The following is a 22,332-nucleotide window of genomic DNA, read 5'->3' as shown; positions in this document are numbered from 1 at the left end:
ATGATGATGACCAGAGGCACAGATGCGAATGGCCAGTGATGTCTGACAAATCCCAAAGACCTCAGAAACGGTGATGCCAGGCCTGACTCAGTGCCTGGACCCCTTTTAGTCTTCAGCACATTTCTCATCCTTCTTCCATGCTCGCCCCTCTCCCCCAACCACTGTGACCAGCTTTCTTGACTTCTGGCCCACGGGTCATCATCAACTATTGAGCACTTATCTCAGGCAACCTTAGCTCCAAATCCCTAAGGAAGGAGTTGGGCTGGCTGGTCCTAGTGGGGTGCCTACTCTGGACCTGTCAACTGTGGGGTCTTGTGGCAAGACAGAAGGGATGGGATCCCCCCTGGGGTGCTTAAGAAATTTGTTAGTAGAAGATACTCAAGAAGGGTAAGGTGGGGAGATAGCCCAGCAGGTATCAACTGAAATAATATGTCAACTTCTTTTCATCCCAGTCTGGTTCAAAGTGTACCAGGTTTGGTTGAAACAAATGTATATAGTTCAAGGGAAAAGGTGCTCTGAGAGGTTTTAGGAGGGTGGGCTGAGTACAGAAGGAGGGGTGATGAAACCAGTGAATTCTATAGGTCAGGTTCTGTTCCAAGTATGTGAGAGGTGGTGATACCTTTAATAATCCTGATCGTCATAGAAAGGGGTACTCTTATTCCCTCATTTTTGAAGAGGAGGAAAAATCACAGGGACATGTGATAGAGGGAGGATTAAATCCAGGTGGTCTGGCTCTAAAATTCAAGTTTTCATCCTGTAAAACTGGTGTGAAAATCCTGGCGTGGCCTCTTGATGGTGTGGGGCTGGGGGTGGTGAGACCTGGAGACAAGGCCAGGAGAAGCTCAGTGGCAGTGGCCTCTAAAGGTGCCAATTTTTGCTGTCTGTGCAGCAGGCTGCGCAGTGTTATCACTGCATCAGCTCATGATCTTTCTGTTTGTAGAGACTCAAAACTTTTGTCTGTAAATAGACAGCAAAGGACCTATTGGAACTTGACTTTGAAGTACAAACTAGAAAATAATGAAATATTTAACTAAATTTTATTTAACTAAATTTAGATTTTAATTGCAACTATGTCCTAAATCTTAGAGTGAACAAAGAATAAATCATGTGCTCAGTTTATGGGTGCAATTTTGGGGGGCAAATGGTAGAATAGTATAAGACTGTGAGGTTGCCAGGAAAAAACATCATGAAGATCATATTGGAAAATGATTTGAAGGCTTTATGAAAGAAGTATTTCTTAAAAAGTTTTGATATCGAGTTCCTTTTTTTTTATTTTGAGCATCTCTTCTTAGGAGTTATTTATATTATTTCCCCATAGGGTTCCGTGGCCCTGGACTATGGAAATGTTTCAACTTGCGCTGGGGCCCAGTGTTCTGCCAACCCAGACTAGCTTCTGCTAATTTCTTGGGTTCAAACCCTCTCACATCAGGCAGAGAATCCACTTGGCCCTCCATCTTTGTTGCCATGACGCGGGATTTTAATTGCTCTAGAACCAGGATTAGCAAACTATGGCGCAGGCCAATGCTGCCTGGCCCTATGTTGATGGTGGCTTATGGCCACCCTGACTCTAATGGGGGTGAGTAGCTGCCAAAGAGCTCTTTGTCCTCCAGCGCTGAATGTACACTGGCCCTTACAGGGCAAGTGTGGAGATCTGTTCTGGGGGCCTGTTGTATCCCATGCATGGCTGGCTCTGCTGTCCCCAACTTGTGGACGATCATCCAGCTCTCCTTGAAAGGGGTCAGGTGAGCGTGTCACCCCACAGCTCCTTTGTCCCTACCTCCCCGCACAATGTCTGACCTCGAGGCTGCTGGGAGGCTGAGCCCATGACTGCACCAGCCTTCAAGTTCTTCTTTGTTCTGGCTTCTGGGAATTTCACTTTCTTTCAAGCACAGGTGAATATTTAATTTCCTGTGGCATTTTGTTGTGTATTAGCCATGTTTGTAGAGAATGGGGTGCTCTTTTATCTTGTTTCCCAGTGTGAATTCATTGTTCATGATCAGAATTTATTCTGTTTTAGAATGATTTGCAGAAGTTCATGGATTTTACATTTGAAAAGATTCAAAACACAAATCAAGCATTAAGTATGCTAAAGAAATTTGAAAGGTAAAAATTGGAAACAATAGCCTGTGTTGATTTTCTAAAATTGCGATGATATGGACAGAGATTTACCTTATGTTGTTGTTGTTATAATTTCACATTCTAATGGAAAGAAAGTCACCTCTTAACAATTTGGATAGTATATTAAGTTATAAGTCACAGTTTTTAAGTTTTTTTTTTAATATAATTCTACCCCTTCCTTCCTTCTTTTTTTAAAGATTTATTTATTTATACAAGAGCTGGGGTACAGGCCAGAGGCACAGGAAGGTGAGAGAATTCACCAGAGACAGAACAGGGAGCAGAACAGGTAGAAGGACTGAAGTACACTGCTGAGGGGAGCAGCAGGGGAGACAGGAGAGGTCTGCCATGCCATGTGGGTATCTCCCTGGCCAGCCGGGAATCGAACTGGTGCTGCAGAGGCTGTGGACAGCTTCACAGTGCTGTACTCAACCCGCTGCGCCACCAGGGAGGCCCAGTTTTTAAGTTCTTGAGAGGACTAAGAGTTTGTTTTACTGCTTCTTTCCTTGAAGTGTTTTGTGATGCCTATCAAAACATTATTTAATGTTTAAGTAATTTTTAAAAAGTTTTACCTAGATTTTAAGGATTAATACTATTTTTTAAAAACCACTTCAGTGAGCTATGATTGATGGATTGATTCTATTTTGATTTTCTTAACATGCCACTCAAATATCATATTCTTTTTCCATCAGTATGGTTTTTTTTTAATATTTATTTTTATTTATGCATACAGGAACTGGGGTGTAGGCCAGAGTTGTGTGGGGTGAGAGGAGTCAGCAGAGACAGAGTGGGGAGCAGACCAGCAGGTAGATCTACTGAAATACACTGCTGAGGGGAGCAGCGGGGAGACAGGAGAGGTCTGCTGCACCATGCGGGTGAGCTTCCTGGCTGGGGATCCAACTCATGCTGTAGTGGCTGGTGATAGTTTGATAGCACTGACACTTTAACCTCTGTGCCACCAGGGAGACCGCATCAGCATGCTTTAAAATAAATCTTAACCAGTGAGATTGCTAGCTATCTGCCCATTCATTCAAATCTCTCACTTTTTTTTTTTTCAATCAGTTTGAATATACCAAATCTGGGTATTGATGACAAATACCGGTGTATTCTTGTAAGCTATGGGGCTGACATTGATATGATCTCCAAGCTGTACACAAAGCAGAAGTGTGATCCTCCTTTGGCTCGAGACCAGCCGCCCATTGCTGGGAAGATTCTATGGGCCCGGCAGCTCTTCCACAGGATCCAGCAGCCAATGCAGGTTTTCCAGCAGCACCCGACTGTGCTGAGGGCCGCCGAGGCAAAGCCCGTGATTCGGAACTACAACAGGGTGGCCAGGTGCCTCCTGGAGTTTGAGGTTCTTTACCACAGGGCGTGGCTTCAACAGGTGAGCCCCTGTCTTCATGCTCCTCAAAGATGTTCCCCTGTCCAGTGGGCAGGAAACCCTGCTCAGGCATTGGCCTCTGTCATTCCCAGAGAACTGGTTTCGGGGTACTTTGTAAGACAGGCATGGTTGAATGTGGTAATCAATCAAAGAATATGAAGGAAATGATTAACTTTGAAAAAAAATCATCAACCAGGTAACAGATCATTATTTTCATTTAATTGACAAACTCCCAAGGGAGAAAGTCCTGTTTGTTGGTTCCTTTACCTGGTTGACCAGGATTTCTTACTTTTCCCTTCTCCTTTAATTTCTTTAATGTGTCAGCACTACTGTGTCTGTTCAACAAAATCTTACTCTTTGGTCATACAAGTGGTTAGTCAGCTTATGTCTCATGCCCTAAAACACAACATGTGCATTTCTTGTAGAATGGTAGGAGGCACTTTGGAGGGTAAAATGAAGCCTTACAAGGCCTCTACAATGGTGTTTCATTTTCTTGGCTCAACCTCTGATGCCTGGACTGATAACAGGGATGTTTCCATTGTGACATCCATCGCTTTTCTAGGTAACTGAAAATGGCACAGACAGTCCTCAGATCTTATGAAACTTTTGTTAGCAAAAATAGCTCAGAAAGTGTGATGGCAGCAGGGAGCTAAATGGCTTTTGAGAAGTCACCACTCTTGCAATGTCTTCTCATCTGTCGGGAGTGAGAATTTTGACAGAGCATTGTGTTCAGGGGACCCCACCAAGAACCGAAAGCCCTTTTCTGAAAGTGAGCCTAGGAGAAGAGGGGATGAGCCCGTTGTCTTCAATCTGGGCCACTCCTTTCCATGGAAGAGCCTTTCATGACCCCTGTTGCCATGAACGGCTGAGCTAGACGCCCTTGGAGGTATGAGCATCGTGACGGTGATACTGATCTCTATTCATAGGTTGAAGAGATCCACATAGGACTCGAGGCTTCGTTATTGGTGAAAGCTCCAGGCACGGGGGAATTATTTGTGAACTTTGACCCTCAGATATTAACCTTGTTTAGAGAAACAGAGTGCATGTCACAGATGGGTCTGAAAGTCTCACCATTTGCGGCTGCCCTTTTCCAGAAGCGGGATATATACAAAAAGAACTTCAGCAACATGAAGGTATAATATTTTCATTTTTCCCCTTCCTGGTTAGCAGTAAAAAAGTCTGGTGGTGCAGCACATTCAAGTGCTGGCTGTCTGCTCTGTCCCTGCGGGTTTGCGTCTTCCATCAAGACTTGGCCTATCATCCCAGCAATAGGCTGGGGCAGAGCTCTGGCAACCCAGGCGCGCTGGGTGATGCATGTGGTCCATAGGGAGCAGCCAGAACAGGAAGCACATGGCCACCGGTGTACAAAGTGAATGAATGAACTTAGAAACACACAGGCTAGAAGGCACTGTTGACGTGACTAAGCTGGTTCAGATAGTCACTTGCCCACAGAAGTTCTTTTAGTAGCAGGTGAGAAGCTCGTCTCTGAAAGTCTTTTTCTTTCCTCCTCAATTGTAATTTGTTGGATCAGTAGTTTATATTTATGGAGAGATTCCTTGGCCTTTGTTTTATTCTTATTTTGTTTGGCTGTTCTACCTGCCAGGCAGCTTTTGGAGCTCTAAATCTGCACCCTAAATAAATATCATCCTTTTGCATAAAAAAGAGATGTGAATAGATATTGAAAGCGGGATAGGGCCTCCCTGGTGGTGCAAGGGGTTAAGATGCAGCCTGTGAAGCTATCCACAGCCACTGCAGCGCGAGTTTGATCCCTGGCGGGGACCTACCCACATGGTGCGGCAGACCTTTCCTGACTCGCCTGCAGGTCCCCTCAGCAGTGGATTTCAGTCAATCCGCCTGTTCTGCTCCCCACTCTGTCTCTGGTGCATCCTCTCACCTCCCACTCCTCTGGCCTGTACCCCAGTTCTTGTATGCATAAATAAATAAATCTTAAAAAAAAGTGGGATAGTAATTGATTATTTAATCTCTATTGTACTGCAGATGATGTTGGCTGAATATCAGAGGGTGAAGTCTAAAATGCCTCCCATCCTCCAGCCGCTGATGGTCCCTCATTTAGCTAAAGTGGACATGGCTCTCCAGCCTGGCCTGGCCGCACTGACTTGGACATCACTGAACATCCAGGTGTATTTAGAAAATGCTTTTGCCAAGATCAGTAAGTTTGTCTAAGTGGTTTTTTTCAATTTGAAAAGTTGAGTTGTTCATGTCTGCATCCATAATTTCTTATGGCTCTTGTGATATATTGAAACAGGAGTACTGATATTATTCCTAAGCAGTTCCCTAAAGAATTTTACCAAAATACACAATTTTCATTAATTTTATGGGAACTGTGTATATTCACTACTTGGTTTTATCTGCAAAAATGAGCTACAGTTCAAAATTAGAATTACTGTTGGGCATTTGAATTGACAGGATCTTTAGAGTCATTCGCTTTTTATTCTATTGGCTGAGGTGTTTAGGGACCTGGCTTTGAAAGTTGTGGAGATTTGGACAGTGGGTGCTGAACACAGGGCATGTAGGAAACATTTAAGCCAATATTTCCTCTTAATGAGAGATATGAGCCACTTTAAATACATGCAAGGTGGTGCATTCCGTAAGACTTGATTTCCCAGAGCTGTGTAGGCAGGATGCAAAGAAGGGGTCTGGGCCAGGTAGTTCTGGAATCCTGCCAATCTGAGCAGGTTTCTTCTGTGGAGGATCCTTCAGAGCTGTGCATATGCCAGTGTCTAGTGAATCTTCAAGAGTGGGCTGTGGCACGTGGTGTTTTCCAGAATTCCTTGACTGCCTTCGTGGAGGACCTATACGCTCCTTAAAGACTTTCCGTGCCAGGCAGTGGGGCAGAACTTGGCACACAGTAATGCAGGGCATTTTCAGGAAGCCTTCTGCTTTGCTATTCTCTCTCCTCAGGATCTCTGTCTTCCCTCCTGAACCAACATCCCCCATGTTTGATAGGTCAGAGTAAGTTCAACGCTCAAGAGGCCTCATGGACCCTTCCTCCTGTGGCTTCCCTTTGTGTTCACAGTTGGAATCACAGACTGTATATTTTGCTTTCATCTGCTAGTTGGGTGCAGTTCCATCTGTCTCCCCAAACTGAATGCCAGGGGTGTGAAAATCAGGCTTTTGTATCACTCCCAGCTGGGCATGTGCTAGACACTCATGTACTTATGAATTCATAATTACAATAGTTTTTTGCAATTAACCTCTTTCTATTTCTTTACCTCCTTAACCCCATTCTTACCTTTTGAGTCCATCACCTCATTTCACGGTCACCCCTTCTTGGGTCTCCCTTCTAGATACCTTTCAGGAAGCCTCCTTTTATTAATCTTCTGTCTCTTCTCTCTCCCTTTCCCACCTCCTCAACAGCCCCATTCCCAACCCTTTTCTTTCTCAGATTTTTCTCTTGGTTTTATATTTGAGACTGTTGAAGGCTAGCCTATTTACTGCCTAAATTATGAAAAGCTGTCTTAGTGGTAGGTTTTCACTCTACCTTCCAAGTAATTTAGAGCTCAGAAAGGTTCAGCTATTTGGTTTATAGGGCTGTATATACAAGAATATTTGAGAGGTTCTGGGTTGGGTGGGGGTAGTAGGGTGAGAATTAACGTTTGAATCTTCCTTCCTTCTTTGTTTTGTTTTATAAGTTAGGGACCGGATTCAAGGACAAATTGGAAGGGACATTGATAAATTGAATGACGTGTTTTGGGCTCATTAAAAGTTGAATATTGAATAATATAAACCATACTATCAGACTATCGTAACATTAGAGCAGTGGGGAAGATTGTAGACATAATCATAAATTAGACCTTTACTTTAAAATTGGAAAATTGATCCAGAGATGCTAAGTGGCTTCTAATGCTCCATAAATGTAAGCAGTAATGATGAGTTAATAACCTGATTCCTTGCCTTAACACCAATATTCTTTCCAAAATACCCCTCCTTGGAAACTAAGACAAGAGGAAATTGGCTAAAACTCTAGAAGGAGGCATTTATGAAATGTATAAAGACTATAATTGAGTTCTCACAGCAGATTAGAAGAGGTTACCAAGGCGGACTGGGGAATATTTAGGATTAGCATGTTAACAACTTGTGTTTCTATCAGAATTTTGCCGGATACGGGGAAGCTAATGCCTAAAGAAATGCTTCTTTGATTCCGTTTATCTTTTGAAATTTAAATTAAGCCGCTAAGGTCCAACAAAGATTAAATTTTGGGTGAGACAAGTTATGTTGACTGAACAATGGTTGGATTCTTTCTTATTCTTAGTATTTATTGAATTTTAAAGTTTATTTATTTTTTGCTCATCATCACTTATCATCAGGGAAATCAGAATACACTTCACATCTGTGAGAATGACCCACATCACAAAGACTAATGTTGGAGAGGATGTGGGAAAAAAAAAAGCCCTCATACACTGCTGGTGGGAATATTCAGCCTCTATGGAAAACAGTATAGAGGTTCCTCAAAAGATTAAAAATGGATCGTCCCAGTGACCCAGCAATTCCACTCCTGGGTACCTACCCAAAGAATAGAAGAGCACTAACCCCAAAGGAAATAGACACGCCTATGTTCATTGCAGCACTATTTGCAATAGCCAAGCTATGGAAAGTAACTAGGTGCCCAAAGACAGATGAATAGACACATCTCCCCACCAACCCTCAAAAAAAAGCCCCACGACATCATATCAATAGGAATACTCTATTTGGGATAGTGGGGGAAACCTGATTTGGGCAGACTGAGAAAGATGGTTAAAGAAAGACCAGGGAGAGGAAAGTCAAATGGGAAACTGAGAAACACCACTCCCATCGAGAAACACCAGTCCCAGCTTTTACCACTGTGCTTTAATCAATGTAGGTTTTTTAAAATACAAAACGCTGTCCTTAATCTCTTTTATTGGCCTTTGTTTTCTCCAAAGAGGACCTGGAGCTGCTGCTTGACAGAGTCAACGATTTGATTGAGTTCCGCATCGACTCCACACTGCAGGAGATGAGCAGCACGCCCCTCTGTCGGCTGCCCCAGGGGGAGCCGCTCACCTGCGCGGACTTCCTCCAGACCACAAAGGTTATTGGAAGATTGACGTTTTTATTTAAAAATCATTTTGTGGTTCATTTTTCTATAAGGATTTTTTTTTGAAGCATGAATTGCTCTTTTTTCCTCCCTGTGATTGGTTTGTCGTGGTGTGTTTCAAACACGGAGTCTTCTGACAATAATTTGAAAATGAAGAGGAATGTATTTAAGGGATCACTTAGGTGTGGGGAGCAAATAATTTCTTTTCAGGGAAATCAATGTGGAACACACTCATTTTTCCATATATTTTTTTGAAGGATGGTTATTTTGCTGAAGAGCTTCTAGTTAGTCAGACGTAACCATAAGAAAATTGATTTAAGCAGCTGCTGGACAGAATTTCTTCTTCACACATTTCTGTAGAAGAGTGTTTCCCAAACTGGTGCTGTGGCACATGGTTTGGTCACCATTGCTGGGACAGCTGGGATGGTGGAGTCTGCATTCAAATGACCTCTCTGCCTTCCCTCTGATAGATTCTTTGTACATTAACATGGTGCATGGGTGAATTGGCAGTGGGAATTCCCTGGAGATGATAAAGCATACATTGTATAAAAATGAAGAATGAATGAAGTAAAAAATTTATAAAATTAAAAAAAAATACACATTCAAGGCAATGTCTACTGAAAGTCTCCTGGAAAAAGCCCATTTAACTTCCTTTAACCCATTATTTCTCAGACATATTTGTAAATGTTATACTTTCTTCTTTGTGTCAGAATTAAACCCGGGGCTCACTGCTCTGTGAAATGCCCCCTTAGGCATCATTTAGATTGCTCCCGATGGGCATCATCAGTGTAGATTTGAATATGGTATATCAGGAGTCCCGAGACCCCCAGTGTTAGGCCATTCATGAAGTAACCACCACACCCAGTTCAACTCAAACTTAGTTGGATCATAAGGGGAAAGACAGGAGAATTTTATATTATTTATTTATTTTATATGTAAAGAGCAGGTTTATTAGGGAAAGGGATGGAGGAATAAAGGAAACTTGCATAGACACAAGTGGGCAGAAAAAGGCTGCTCCGAAAGGGACCGGTTTGCTGAGAAAGGCCTGCATGGTCACAGGTGGGAGCCTTGAGGAGAGCGGCCTCTGCTGAGGGAGGTCAGAGAAGAAAAGTCCCGGCAGGTGCAGGTCACGGGCAGGCAGGGAGGCTGCTGCCCTGCGGAGGGAGAGAGTTGGTGAAAAGAAGCACCTGCATAGTCACAAGTGGGCAGACAGAGTGCTGCCCACAGGAGAAATTTAGAGTCATGCATACAGGGTCTTCTTTTATGCTTTCATTCTCTCATGAGGGCTCCTACAGAGCTCAGTCTCACCCAACAACAAACTTGCCGCATGTAGCATGATTCATGGGTAGCCTAGGTACCAGATTGAGTTTGGGTGCTGGGAATTCCTGGACCATGCTTTCCTTGGAGGCTGGAGCTATGGGTACTATCATTACTCACATGTCCTCAAGGGATAGATAAACTGATATGATACTGACCTATTTTTCTGATAGGATCTTTGTATAAGTGGTGCTCAGATACTACATTTTAAAAGCTCATTAGTGGAAGAAGCAGTCAATGAGTTAATAAATATGTTGCTGGATGTGGAAGTTCCATCTAATGAAGACAGTGAAAAAATAGTCAATATGAATAGAGCTGACTCAAAAATGAAAAATTCAGGTAAGAGATGGGGTAAGAGTAGAAGGGTCTCATTTTTCTAGGGCATTTCTGAAAACGGAAAAATTTAATTTTCTACATCGAAATTAACTTCACTCTTCTATAAACACTCCTCCAACTTTATAAGAACATTCATAAATATGAAATCCTGATTCTGAGCATGTTGTAAGGGCCTTGTCATTAATTCTTTCATGTTTTGTCAAACTCTACAAACACGCACTTTGCATTGACTTGTTAGCTCTCTTCACACTTTGATATGATTGTGCTTTTTCACTATCAGCTGAGTAGGGTTGTTGTGGATTCGGATACCCCTTAGAGTATATTGATGTTTGAGAAAATCTTTTATAGGACACTTGAGAACACATGGAGGCACAGAAGAGTTTACACCCTCAAGGTTTTAGTGCTTGGAGGAAGAGAAAGAACCAGAACCCATATCCTTGGGTCCCAGTGTAGATTTTTTAAAAATAGAGTTATTTATTTATGCATACAAGAACTGGGGTACAGGCCAGAGGTGTGGGGGTGAGAGGATTCACCAGAGACAGAGTGGGGAACAGAACAGGCAGAATGACTGAAACACACTGCTGAGGGGAGCAGCTGGTGAGTCAGGAGAGGTCTGCTGCGCCATGTCAGTAGCTCCCTGGCCGGGGATGGAATTTGTGCTGCAGAGGCTGCACATAGCTTCATAGGTTGCGTCTTAACCCCATGCACCACCAGGGAGGCCCCAGTGTAGCTTTTTCACCCATAGCTCTTGCTGCTCATGTAGGCTGTTCCCTTACACTGAGGAGGTAAAGCCTCCGGCAGTCCACTGTGGCCTGATTACCAATTTCCTTTTCTTATCCTTTCCTTACTTTCCAAGAAGGGTGACGTTTGCTGCTAGACTTGCGCATAATTTACCTCCTCTTCTGTTTAATTGCAGTAGGTGGTTCTCTCTCTCCTTTTCCCTCTCTTGTAACAGCAAAACAAGAAGGAGATTCTGAAAACTTGACATCTTTTAATTCTGGAATTGGTCCCCTGTCTTTGATGACAGTCACCAGAAAGAAGAAAGAGGCTGAGATGCTGGAGGAAGAAGCCTGCGAGTTGCTGTCTCATTTCAACCATCAAAACATGGATGCTCTTCTGAAGGTTACCAGGAATACACTGGAAGCCATTCGCAAGCGCATTCATTCCTCCAGCACCATCAACTTCCGCGGTAATGATCCCACACGGCCTTCTGGCTGGCCAGGTGTGCGTGCTGACTGTGTGTCACCCATTGAACTTAAATAATCAAGCATCCACCATTTATGGAGTGCCTCCTTGTAACTTTGAGCATTATGAACTTGATTATCCCACCAGTTCTATGAAGTAGGTACTATCACCATTCTGAGAAAAGTGAATAAAAACAGGTTAAGTAATTTGCTTAGGTCACTTACATTTCATTAAAAACATCATAACTGGGCCTCCCCGGTGGCGCAGCGGTAGAGTGCTGGGTTGCGAAGCTGCCCGTGGCCTCTGCAGCGCTGGTTCGATCCCCGGCTGCTCCCCGGCCACCAGAGGAGGGTCCCACATGGCGCGCAGACCTCTCCTGCCGCCCGCTGCTCCCCTCAGCAGTGTCCTTCGGTCCTTCTGCCTGCTCTGCTGCCCGCTCTGGCTCTGGTGAATTCTCTCACCCTCCCGCGCTCCTCACTGTACCCAGTGCATGTATAAACAAAACAAACAAACAAACAAACAAATAAATAAATAAACAAACATGCCTCTATAAAAAAAAATTAAAAAAAAACATAATAACTGACACCCCTTTAAGTCTTTTTCTAATTAGATGAAAATAAATTTAATTAGTAAAAAAATTCTTTAAAAAGAAGATATAGAACGATAATCTCATTGTTATTAGGTTATTAGCTAGTTTTATAAAGTGAGAAAGATTTTATTAATACCATGTTCTCCAAAGCAGAAAAATTTTACTACTATTTTCATGTTTATTTAGCACTTTCCAGCTCTGGTCCTCATTCTTAATACAATCATCTCCTCCACAATTCAGAACTCGGTGTTGCATTTCCCAGATGAACCACAAAAATCTATCGAATTTAGAGACCTTCTGAAATGAAATCTTAAATTACTACACATCTATTTAAATAGTACAAAACCATATCTATTTAACATGGAAAAATAACAGTGTAATAAAATCTTTTTCTTTGTTTTGAATATTTGCATTTAAGGAAGACCATCTCTAATAATTAATTAAAAGTAGATGAATAATAGTGGAAACATTGAAAAAATTTTTTGATTATTGGCAGGGTCCATTATGTTTCCTTTCACTTCAGAATGGAGTCTTTTTTTTTAGAGATAGATTTATTTATTTATGTATTTATTTATGTTAGTATGTATTTATTTATACAAGCACTGGGTACAGTCAGAAGCGCGGGAGGGTGAGAGAATTCACCAGAGCCAGAGCGGGGAGCAGAGCAGGCAGAAGGACCGAAGGACACTGCTGAGGGGAGCAGCGGGTGGCCGGAGAGGTCTGCGCGCCATGTGGGACCCTCGTCTGGCAGCTGGGGATCGAACCAGCGCTGCAGAGGCTTCTGGCAGCTTCGCAACCCAGCGCTCAACCGCTGCGCCACCGGGGAGGCCCTGGAGTCCTTTTCTTTAACCTTAGGGTATTATTAGAACTTTTCTCATGTTGGTTGATGTGCTGAATATTAAATCACATGACTTTCCCAACTTTATGTGAAGTTTTTAAATAAAGTTCTCAACGACAGTTATACATGTCCCCACATTAACATATCTGCACCTATGGCCACTAAGAGCCCCTTTGGTAAAAATGGTGAGCTATACTTTATTTCCTCTCTTCTTTTTAATTTCTTGTAACTATTTTTTTTAAATTGAGGCAGCATTGGTTTACAACAATATAATTTAGCGATACAGATTCACACCTTTTCAGATGCTACTACCACACCATACCACACCACCACCAAGGCCCACGCAGTCCTTCACCCCAGACCTCTTCTTTACTGTTTAGCTGCTCCAAGTGTGGATTCTATTGTAGGGGTAGGAAAGGCATCTGTTTACTTGAAGCTCCAAGTTGATTATTTGCTCTGGTTTTGCTTGTTTGGATAGTTAGCTTGTACTCTCCTCTCTTACTTATCCTACATTTAACTAATTTGCCGCCATCCTATTATCTGGACAGCATCGTCTTCAGTGCTTTTAATTGTAGTTTAATTAAGCCTGATCTCACTCATAGAGTTTCCTTTTTCGAGGGTGTATCAGCAGATTGTAGGCAGCAGAAACTGACTTGGGTTCCACTCCTGCTCTGTTATATTAAGCAAACTAGATCCTAGTTTTCTTTCACTTATTCATTCTAATTATACACCCATTATGTGTTGTTCAAGGTAACTTTAACTTTTCAGGGGCTAACTATGGATTAAATCCCATTTTAAATGAGAACAATGACATCTTCCTCATTTTGTAATCCAGACAGTAACAAAGTCTCTAAGATGAATCAGAGCGGTCTGCCCATTTTCCGGGCCAGCATCACACTAGCCATCCCCAACATCACCATGGCCCCTGCCCTGGAGGATGTACAGCTGACCCTGAACAAAGCCGTGGAGTGCATCGTCAGTGTCACCAAGGGGGTCAGACAGTGGAGCAGTGAGCTGGTGTCCAAGGTCAGTGTGGGATGAAGCTGTTTCCTTTGGAAACTACTTCTTTTACAGATAGGACAGAAGTGAAAAATATCCTTTTATGTTGCAGAAAAAGATGCATGAAAAAAAAATGGCTGCTTTGCAGAATAATGAGGACAGTGATTCTGATGTGGAAACAGGAGAAAATGAATCCCAAGGTAAATGCTTTAATTCATTTTAACTAGTTGTAAATCAACATGTACTGAGCTAAAATGTTCTTTTTCTAATACAGATTTCAAAATTGAGGTATCATTGACATAGCACATTACATTAGTTTCAGGTGGACAACATAAATAAATTTTGACATGGCCATTATCCCCAGCCTGCTTCAGTGGGTATATCGTAGTGATGGGTGTGTCATTGATTCCTGACACACTATGATGATGAGAACTGAGACAAGAAAGTTTCAATATCATATGGGAAACTCTCATATGTGAAAAGTTCAAAACACATATCTAAAAAATCAGGGTCAAAGAAGATATCCCAAAGAAAACTAGGATATACTTTTGTTACAGGGCAACCCCAAAGGGAAGTGGGGCAAGCTGGGTGTGAGTTCTCGTCAATGCCTAGGAACTCGGGACAACACTCAAGAGCAGGCACACAGAGGAAAGTTAGTAAAAGATTTGTTTAGAAGGGAAATGATAAGAGAATGGAGAGATTCATTGGTTCTGCTGGTAACACCATCTGAGCTGAGACCCCGGATACATGCTGAAAGCAGGGAAAGTCAAGAGCCCACAAGCCATCATGTGTTTGGTTTTATACCAGGCATGGCTGCTTTACTCCAGCCTCAGTTCCCAGCAACACCTTCAGGAAGTCAAGAGTTGTGGCAGATCCATGGCATGATGGGAGTTATAATCCTTAGCACCTGAGATCTCTGTCATGGAGGTGGGGGTGGAGTCCATAAAACATCGATGGGTGGACCTCATTCAGGGCACACTGTTCCTCCAATACTTTTAGGGTGAGTGCAAAGGAAAACACAAAAACACCCACACGTGTGAAATGCTGCTATATAATAGTCCTTACAGGGGAATTTATGGCCTGTAAAGACTGATATTAAAAATGAAACCTTGAATCAGTCACATAGTCTATTATAAGAAACTCGTCTTCAAGGTCTTGGATTCTTTCTCTGCCAACTGACATCTGTTGTTGAGCTTTTTCTGTGAATTTTGATTTATCGATAGTTCTTTTCAAGTCCAGTATTTTTCTGTGTTTTTGTATTTTTCTGATTTTTCTCTCCTTATTGATAGCTTCTATTTTGTGAGATGTAATTCTTATATTTTCCTTTATGCTTTAAACATAAAGATGTCTGAACATATCATTCCTCAGGTCTTTTAGCATTTTTGTCTAATCTCTTGTTTGTGCCCTTTGCCCCTCTAATATCATTGCTTCTCGCAGCTGCAAGTTAAACAGTTGCTGCTGATTGCTTTGGCTGCTGAAATGCCTTGGGCATAGGATTTTTTTCATTCAGTGGGTTCTGAGCTAGTCAGGCCAAAAAAGGATAAATGCTTTGGTCAGGGCTTTCCCCAGGAGCTTCCAGTCTAGTCAAAAGGTCACCATTCGATGGGGTCTGTCTCCCACAGTGATTGCTAGGCTACTGTTTTCAAGCCATCATACTGGTTGGAAGGCAAAGCCAGTGTGGGGTGATGGGCACAGAGCAAGTTAAAACACTGAAACTCATTGATATTACTGAGATTCAGCACTTTTTCTTGAAATTTTTGGATTTTTGAAATTTTCTTGGATTATTGCCAGCTTTAATTTCCAGAGTTCTCAAAATTGATGATGATAAAATTTCCCACTGTTTTCCATTGATTTTATAAAGAGGTTCCAAGACCCTTACTTTGTCACTACAGAAACCACCTCTTTTTAAAAAGCATGTCTCTGTACTGTTGACATAAACATTTCTCTTTCTTTGCTTTTAGAGACCTTGGAGATAGCATCGGTAAATTTACCCATTCCCGTGCAAACCAAGAACTATTATAAGAATGTTTCTGACAACAAAGAGATTGTAAAATTAGTCTCTGTGCTTAGCACAATCATTAACTCCACCAAAAAGGTAAGTCAAGATGATTCACAGCCAAGTTGAACATCACAAACTTGTCTTACGTGAAGGGTTGAGTCTAGCCCACATGTGTCACCCACTGTGCCTTCAATGAGGGGTTTCTAGAATCTTCTTATGCCCAACCAATGTTTACCTAACTAAAGGTTTCTCATTCTAGATTGCAAGGTGAAAGAGAACTATTATCCCCTGTTCCTATTGTGTTCTGAAGAAATTAAATGCCTTTAATTTCTTATTTGCAAATACATTTAACTTAAAAAATTTGCCATGCACCAAACCACATGTCAGTATGAGATTAGCATTTCACCTTTAAGGAGTCAGTGATATAGTACATTTGAAATAATGTAAGATTTATAGCCAATTTTCAATGTTACTCTAGTCAGGTAAATCTTACAAAATATTTGAAGTTTTTTATAAGATAAATAAAAACATGAAAATTTGTGTATCTTGCCATGTGGGAATCAGATAACTTTCAGAATAAAGAAAACATTAGTGCTGGCAGAATAAACTTGACTGGACATGGATGTAAATTCAATTAATTTTTTCTTGCTGTTCTCTTAAGTTTGCCCTTTTTTTGTTCAGGCAAATCTATTTTTTTATGGTCAAAAAAAATCAAAATCCTGAAATCAGTTTATACTTAAAAAAAAGTCAAATTGCCATTAAGTCTGATTGACTCTCAGTGTTGAAGGAACATTTGTTATTTGGTGAATACATCTTTTCTATTACTCAGTTTTGATAAAACGAGTTTCATTAGTTTGAAAGCATTTTGAAGTGCTACCGTTGCTGCAACCATGTGAAGAAATATTAAGTTTGATTTTTAAGTATTCCCGAGAGAACCAGCAGCTTTTGCATTTATGCATTCTCAGTTTTCCTCTCTTAATATATTGAAGGTCCTGTATTTAATTTTGCCCTTGGGACAGTGTTCACAAAATCCAATTTAACAAATATTTATCTTCCTATGCTAAATAGTAAAGCTCTATGCTAAATGGTAGAGGTAAGTAGAATATTCCACAATGATAATAAACATTTATATAAACTTTCAATGTTTTAGTAATCATAGGAAATACAATAAAGTAGATCAATAATAAAGTTCACTACTTACTGGGAATATAAGCAGTTGTTACTGTGAATATCTAAGGGTAAGACATAGTTGTTGAAATTAGCATATTGCTGGTAACAAAATACTTATTTCTGTGTCACTTTTGTTGCATTTAGTTCTATATTATATGAAGGAAGTGCACAAATTTTAAGGAAGGAGACTTACTTAAAAAAAAAAAGAAAGGGGGGCCTCCCTAGGGGAGCAGGGGTTAAAGGCAGCACTATTGCCAGCCACTACAGCACAAGTTTGATCCCCAGCCAGGGAGCTACCCACATGGTGCAGCAGACCTCTCCTGTCTCACCCACTGCTCCCCTCAGCAGTGTATTCCAGTAGATCTGCCTATTCTGCTCCCCGCTCTCTCTGGTGAATCCTCTCACCACCCCCCCAACATCTCTGGCTTACACCCAAGTTCTTGTATGCACAAATAAGTAAATCTTAAAAAAATAAAAGAAAGAGTACCAGGTAGAAGTTCTTGAAGGATTTTTTTTCCCCAGACACTTAGGAACACCAAATTGTTTCTGGAACAACATGTGTATGCTTAATCCTAGTTCTAGATGTGGCCAGCACTCCACAGCCACAGATCTTTCTGAATGATTGAGCCTGGAGCTTAGATGATCCTCTGACCCCCTCCCCCTCTCCTCTTGCCACAGCTGATTAGATGAGAATATGAATCTGACCTACATCCAGCATAACCATAGGGTGACTGTCAACGTATAACGCTGCCTGTCTTGCAAAGATCAGTTGAACCAAGCAATCAAGATAATCTGTTAAGTCACCATAGCAATAAAAACAAGCAGAACAGCCTGACATGTATCATTCATTTAATTTTTCTGTAAGTTCTGTTACCTCTACTCTAAAACTTCTAATTTAATAAAGATGTACACTTCTAGGTAAAATAAATGAGTCTCAAACTTCATATTGATATCTGTATGATATTAAATCTTACCATTCAGCAACATAATGCTTTTGCAAATCTTCTACTTGTTTTTAATTATTTTCTAATTTTTAGAGTAGCCATCATAGTGACCCCACACTCTTATTTTATGAACTGTGAGGTGGTCAAAGAGCTCAGGATTTGGGAACTTCTACCTACATCTAGGGTTTTGTTTTTGCTTTTTATTTTATTTTATTTTTTTAAAAGATTTATTTATTTATTTCTACAAGAACTGGGGTACAGGCCAGACTCGTGAGAGGATTCACCAGAGACAGAGCAGGGAACAGAACAGGCAGACTGACGAAGTACAATGCTGAAGGGAGCAGCAGGTGAGACAGGAGAGGTCTGCCGCGCCATGTGGGACCCTTGCCGGCCGGCGGGGATTGAACTGGTGCTGCAGAGGCTGTGGACAGCTTCACAGTGCGGCGCTCAACCACCTGCGCCACCAGGGGAAGCCCTGTTTTTGCTTTTTAAATAATCTGTAGTTCACTCTCCAAACCGTCATGCATTTGCGACTATGTACATGTGCCAGTGCAGTGCATTCTGAATATTCGTATCAGTACTCCAGCCATTCCAGAAGATAGTGTGGTTGTGGTTGATACGAAGAGTGGGAGGCTTAGACATCTGCATTTCTGAGTGAGATGTCTCAGTTCCCATTAAGCCCTAAATTCTGAGGGTCATTTTAATTGCACATGGGGAGTTGGAGAATGAATTTGTTAGAGGTTCGTGAAATTTACTTAAAGTAATCAGACCGTTTAGAATGCTGTTGATAATGCTTTTTTTTCCATATAATTCCATTTTAATTCTATTTTGTTCAAATTTTTTCCTCATGTAGATGTAACTCAGAAATGATAATATAAGCAGGTAGGAAAAAAAACTGATTAACAAGAAGTATAATTATTAGAAATGAAGAGAAAATTTAATGATTTGCATGCGAGATCATTATTTACCAAATAAATCAATAGGTTAATTTGCAAAAATATATGGCCCAATAAGAGTGGAGTTAGTAATCATTTGAAAGATAATTGTAGACATTTCTGCTGAAATGCAATAAACATGTTTCTGAAAATCAAATTTTGCAAAATTGCATGTTTAATATAATAGGGATTATGAAAAAAAGAGGCAGACACAAAGCCCAGGAAAATTTATAACCAGCTGAGTAACAAAAGCAATAACAATCATGGCAAAATATTACATGCTTAATAACGCTGTCAGCTTTTTGGTAGTAAGGTGATTTTTTTATCAAAGGTGAAAGTAGATTGGTAGAAGGTGTTGTAAGAAACTGTCGAGGTTGCTGAGTTATGTAAAAATGGAAGACATGTATGAAGATCAGGTTGAACTGGGCAAAGGACATTTTCAAACAAGGTGATGCTCAAATTGGACACTAGAAAGGTGCCGTGGACCGAACTGCCACAGAGGATTGTGCCCTTGTTGGTCCGTGTTTAACTAACACGCAAAACTCAGAGCTGGAAAAAAGAGTGTTTGATACTATGGGCTTCCAAGCACTGACATTCCCTCCTCACCCCTGTGAGTGAGCCATTGCACTGTACAGAAGGATACTTTGCAGTAAACAGGACATTTCATTAAAAAATCAAAACCTACCTTCCATCTTTAGCCAGTATAAAAATAGCAGAAAGACAACGCATTGTGAGACACCTAGGAACATAGATAATAAACTGTGTGTGGGGTCTCCATGAAGGTTACTCTAAAAGTTGACAAGGAATAAAAAATCAGTGGAAGATTTGGAAACAGATTATATTCCTGGATGGGAAGATTTAATATCATATAGATATCAATCCTTATCTAATTAATTTTTGCATTTAATGCAGTTCTGTGCAATTTTTCCATCAGGTTTGATGCTGAATATGCTTTATTTGTCCCTCCAGATTTAATGTCATCTTCTGACCTTAGGGAACATGTCAGTATGTTTCCACTGAGTCTTCCAGTGTGTTTGACCAACGGGAGTCTTTTAGCAGGTCTGGGGATGGAGAAGAGGGCCTCAGAGTATTTTTTCCCACAGCACCCTCTCTGTGGCTTTATTTTTCAGCTATGGCTTCAAACCTAAGGTTCAGGTCCAAATTAAAGGGCTTTGTCCACAAGCGTTTTTATGGGTTCTCTCTCTCTCTCTTTCTCTCTCTCTCCTGAGAAACTGCCCGCAGCCTCTGCAGCACCGGTTCGATCCTGGCCTGGCGAGGGTCCCACATGGCGCGCAGACCTCTCCTGCCGCCCGCTGCTCCCCTCAGCAGTGTCCTTCAGTCCTTCTGCCTGCTCTGCTCCCCGCTCTGGCGCTGGTGAATTCTCTCACCCTCCTGTGCTTCTGACTGTACCCAGTGCATGCATAAATAAATAAATAAATCTTTAAAAAAAAAATGCCCCATCCTTCCTTGGGCTAGGGTTGATACATGTCACTGTTTCCAGTCCTGAGTTGCTCTTTGCACTATTGCATCTAGTCCCAGTTCCGTGGCATTTCCAACTGGTCACACAGGTCACATTTTAATAAACCTGTGGGAACCACCAGTAACTGCCTAATATTCACTTACACGGTGGTGCTGTTTGCTATTTTTCCCTCTGCTCACAAATCTGCTATTTGTATTCTAGGAAGTGAACACCGCCATGGATTGCTTCAAATGCTACAATCACATTTGGCAAAAGGAGAAAGAAGAAACCGTTATGACATTCATTATGAAAAACCCCTTGCTCTCTGAATTTGAATCCCAGATTCTCTATTTCCAAAAGCTTGAGCAGGAAATTAATGCTCAGCCTGAATATATCTGTGTGGGTGCCATTGCCTTGTATACAGGTTGGTTTGTTTTCTTTCAGACAGTCATCAACATTCAACAGTATTGTTCTGTCTCTTCACCTAGATTAGTATTCCAGAGAGTTCTTATCTTAAAGATTGACTTTTCTTTTTATGGACCTCAAGCTTTAAAACTAAGTTGCAGCTTTGTTTTTAATTCCCTTCTGCATGATTATTTATTCTGGATTATTTTGAACACTTTGCTCCTAAACCTTGGAAATAAATACTAATTCAGAGAAAGGGGATGAGCCTGTTATAGCTGAAATTAAAATTGACCTTTTCTTTAATAAATAACAATAAACATTGGAGGCTTATCACCAATGGATTTGATACTACTGTATTTTAAAGCATGTGAAAATGTGTTTTGAGTGGTTGCAAAAAAGCTTTATAATGAATGAATACATAATGACTAGAAAAACTATTTTCTTTCCTGTCTGTGTTAGAGCACTCGAAGCTGCATGGTATTTATTATGGTGAACGGCTTTACTTTGTCTTCCTAGCTTGGTTCAGATTTTTCAAGCTGAACTGTGGACTTTTGGGTTTTACAGCTGACTTGAAATTCACCCTGACGGCTGAAACAAAGGCCTGGATGGTTGTCATTGGCCGTCACTGTAATAAAAAATACAGGAGTGAGATGGAGAACATTTTCACACTTGTTGAAGAATTCAATAAGAAACTGAATCGTCCTATCAAAGACCTAGATGACATTCGGATTGCTATGGCGGCTCTGAAAGAAATCAGGGAGCAGCAGATCTCCACTGATTTTCAAGTGGGACCCATCGAGGTAGCTGAGCATCACTGGCTCTCTATAGAGCACCTTCCCATCACCCTGCTTGGTGGCGATATTAGCTGGAATATCAGTCATGTCTAGATTGGAGTTACAAAGGGAAACTGAACCCAAGGATGACAATTTCAGTAGTGACCACGCCCAGCTCCTCCATGGAGGTGCCTTCCATGGGCCACACTCATCCCTTTACATGTCATGAGGTCCCTGAGAGAAGAGTCTGATATGAGGGTTCTGTATAAGTGGTTTAGGATGAGTGCATGGGGTGGGACATGTGGGGTCAGGAAAGGATGGAGTGGGGTTGGGAGCAGGGGAACCGAGTGAGGATGTGACTTAGCTATAAACCCAGTTTGGCTGATCTAATGGGTAGCTCTAAAGCATGAGGTATACCACACAGTTGCTCCCAACTTCAGACAAGAAGGACTGCCCTTGCTACCCCATGACAGTTGGCCTTTGGCTGTAGTCTCTCCATTGAGGAGGCTCCCATCCAGTGAAGCACTGTGGAAGGAGGTAGCTCCAGCCAACATGCCCAGCAGCAGGGGTGTGAATACAAAGTGGTGAACAGGACTGGGTGAGGTGCTAACAGTGCCCAATCATGTACTAATTCCATATTAACTTGCGTACACCTTACTGCATCCCAAATTTATACACAAATAAATGAAGATTTAAAGAAGCAATTTGATTAGTGTTGCACATTAATTTTGTAATTATATTACATCATACTATTTTTCCAAAATGAAATGTTTTATCAACAATGGGTCACTATATTTGTTCTTTTAAACTAAA

At 41.4% G+C, this 22,332-nt stretch overlaps 1 protein-coding gene across 1 annotated transcript in view; it reads left to right on the top strand.

Annotated features, from left to right (window-relative positions):
• Positions 1–22,332, top strand: part of DNAH5 (dynein axonemal heavy chain 5) — a gene marked incomplete at both ends in the record, with an annotated part of 180,216 nt that overhangs the window by 36,175 nt on the left and 121,709 nt on the right. Inside the window, 12 exons of the mRNA XM_084233059.1 lie at positions 2,018–2,103; positions 3,178–3,499; positions 4,423–4,629; positions 5,495–5,666; positions 8,419–8,564; positions 10,061–10,226; positions 11,179–11,412; positions 13,671–13,861; positions 13,947–14,034; positions 15,796–15,929; positions 20,564–20,765; positions 21,311–21,546. Coding sequence (XP_084089185.1) covers positions 2,018–2,103; positions 3,178–3,499; positions 4,423–4,629; positions 5,495–5,666; positions 8,419–8,564; positions 10,061–10,226; positions 11,179–11,412; positions 13,671–13,861; positions 13,947–14,034; positions 15,796–15,929; positions 20,564–20,765; positions 21,311–21,546 — 2,184 coding nt within the window. The remainder of the gene's footprint in view (positions 1–2,017; positions 2,104–3,177; positions 3,500–4,422; positions 4,630–5,494; positions 5,667–8,418; positions 8,565–10,060; positions 10,227–11,178; positions 11,413–13,670; positions 13,862–13,946; positions 14,035–15,795; positions 15,930–20,563; positions 20,766–21,310; positions 21,547–22,332) is intronic.

Source organism: Talpa europaea (assembly GCF_964194135.1).
Source record: "Talpa europaea genome assembly, chromosome: 5".
Lineage (NCBI taxonomy): Eukaryota > Metazoa > Chordata > Mammalia > Eulipotyphla > Talpidae > Talpa > Talpa europaea.
Note: the sequence above shows the minus strand (reverse complement) of the source record. Positions and strands in the feature narration are given on the sequence as shown.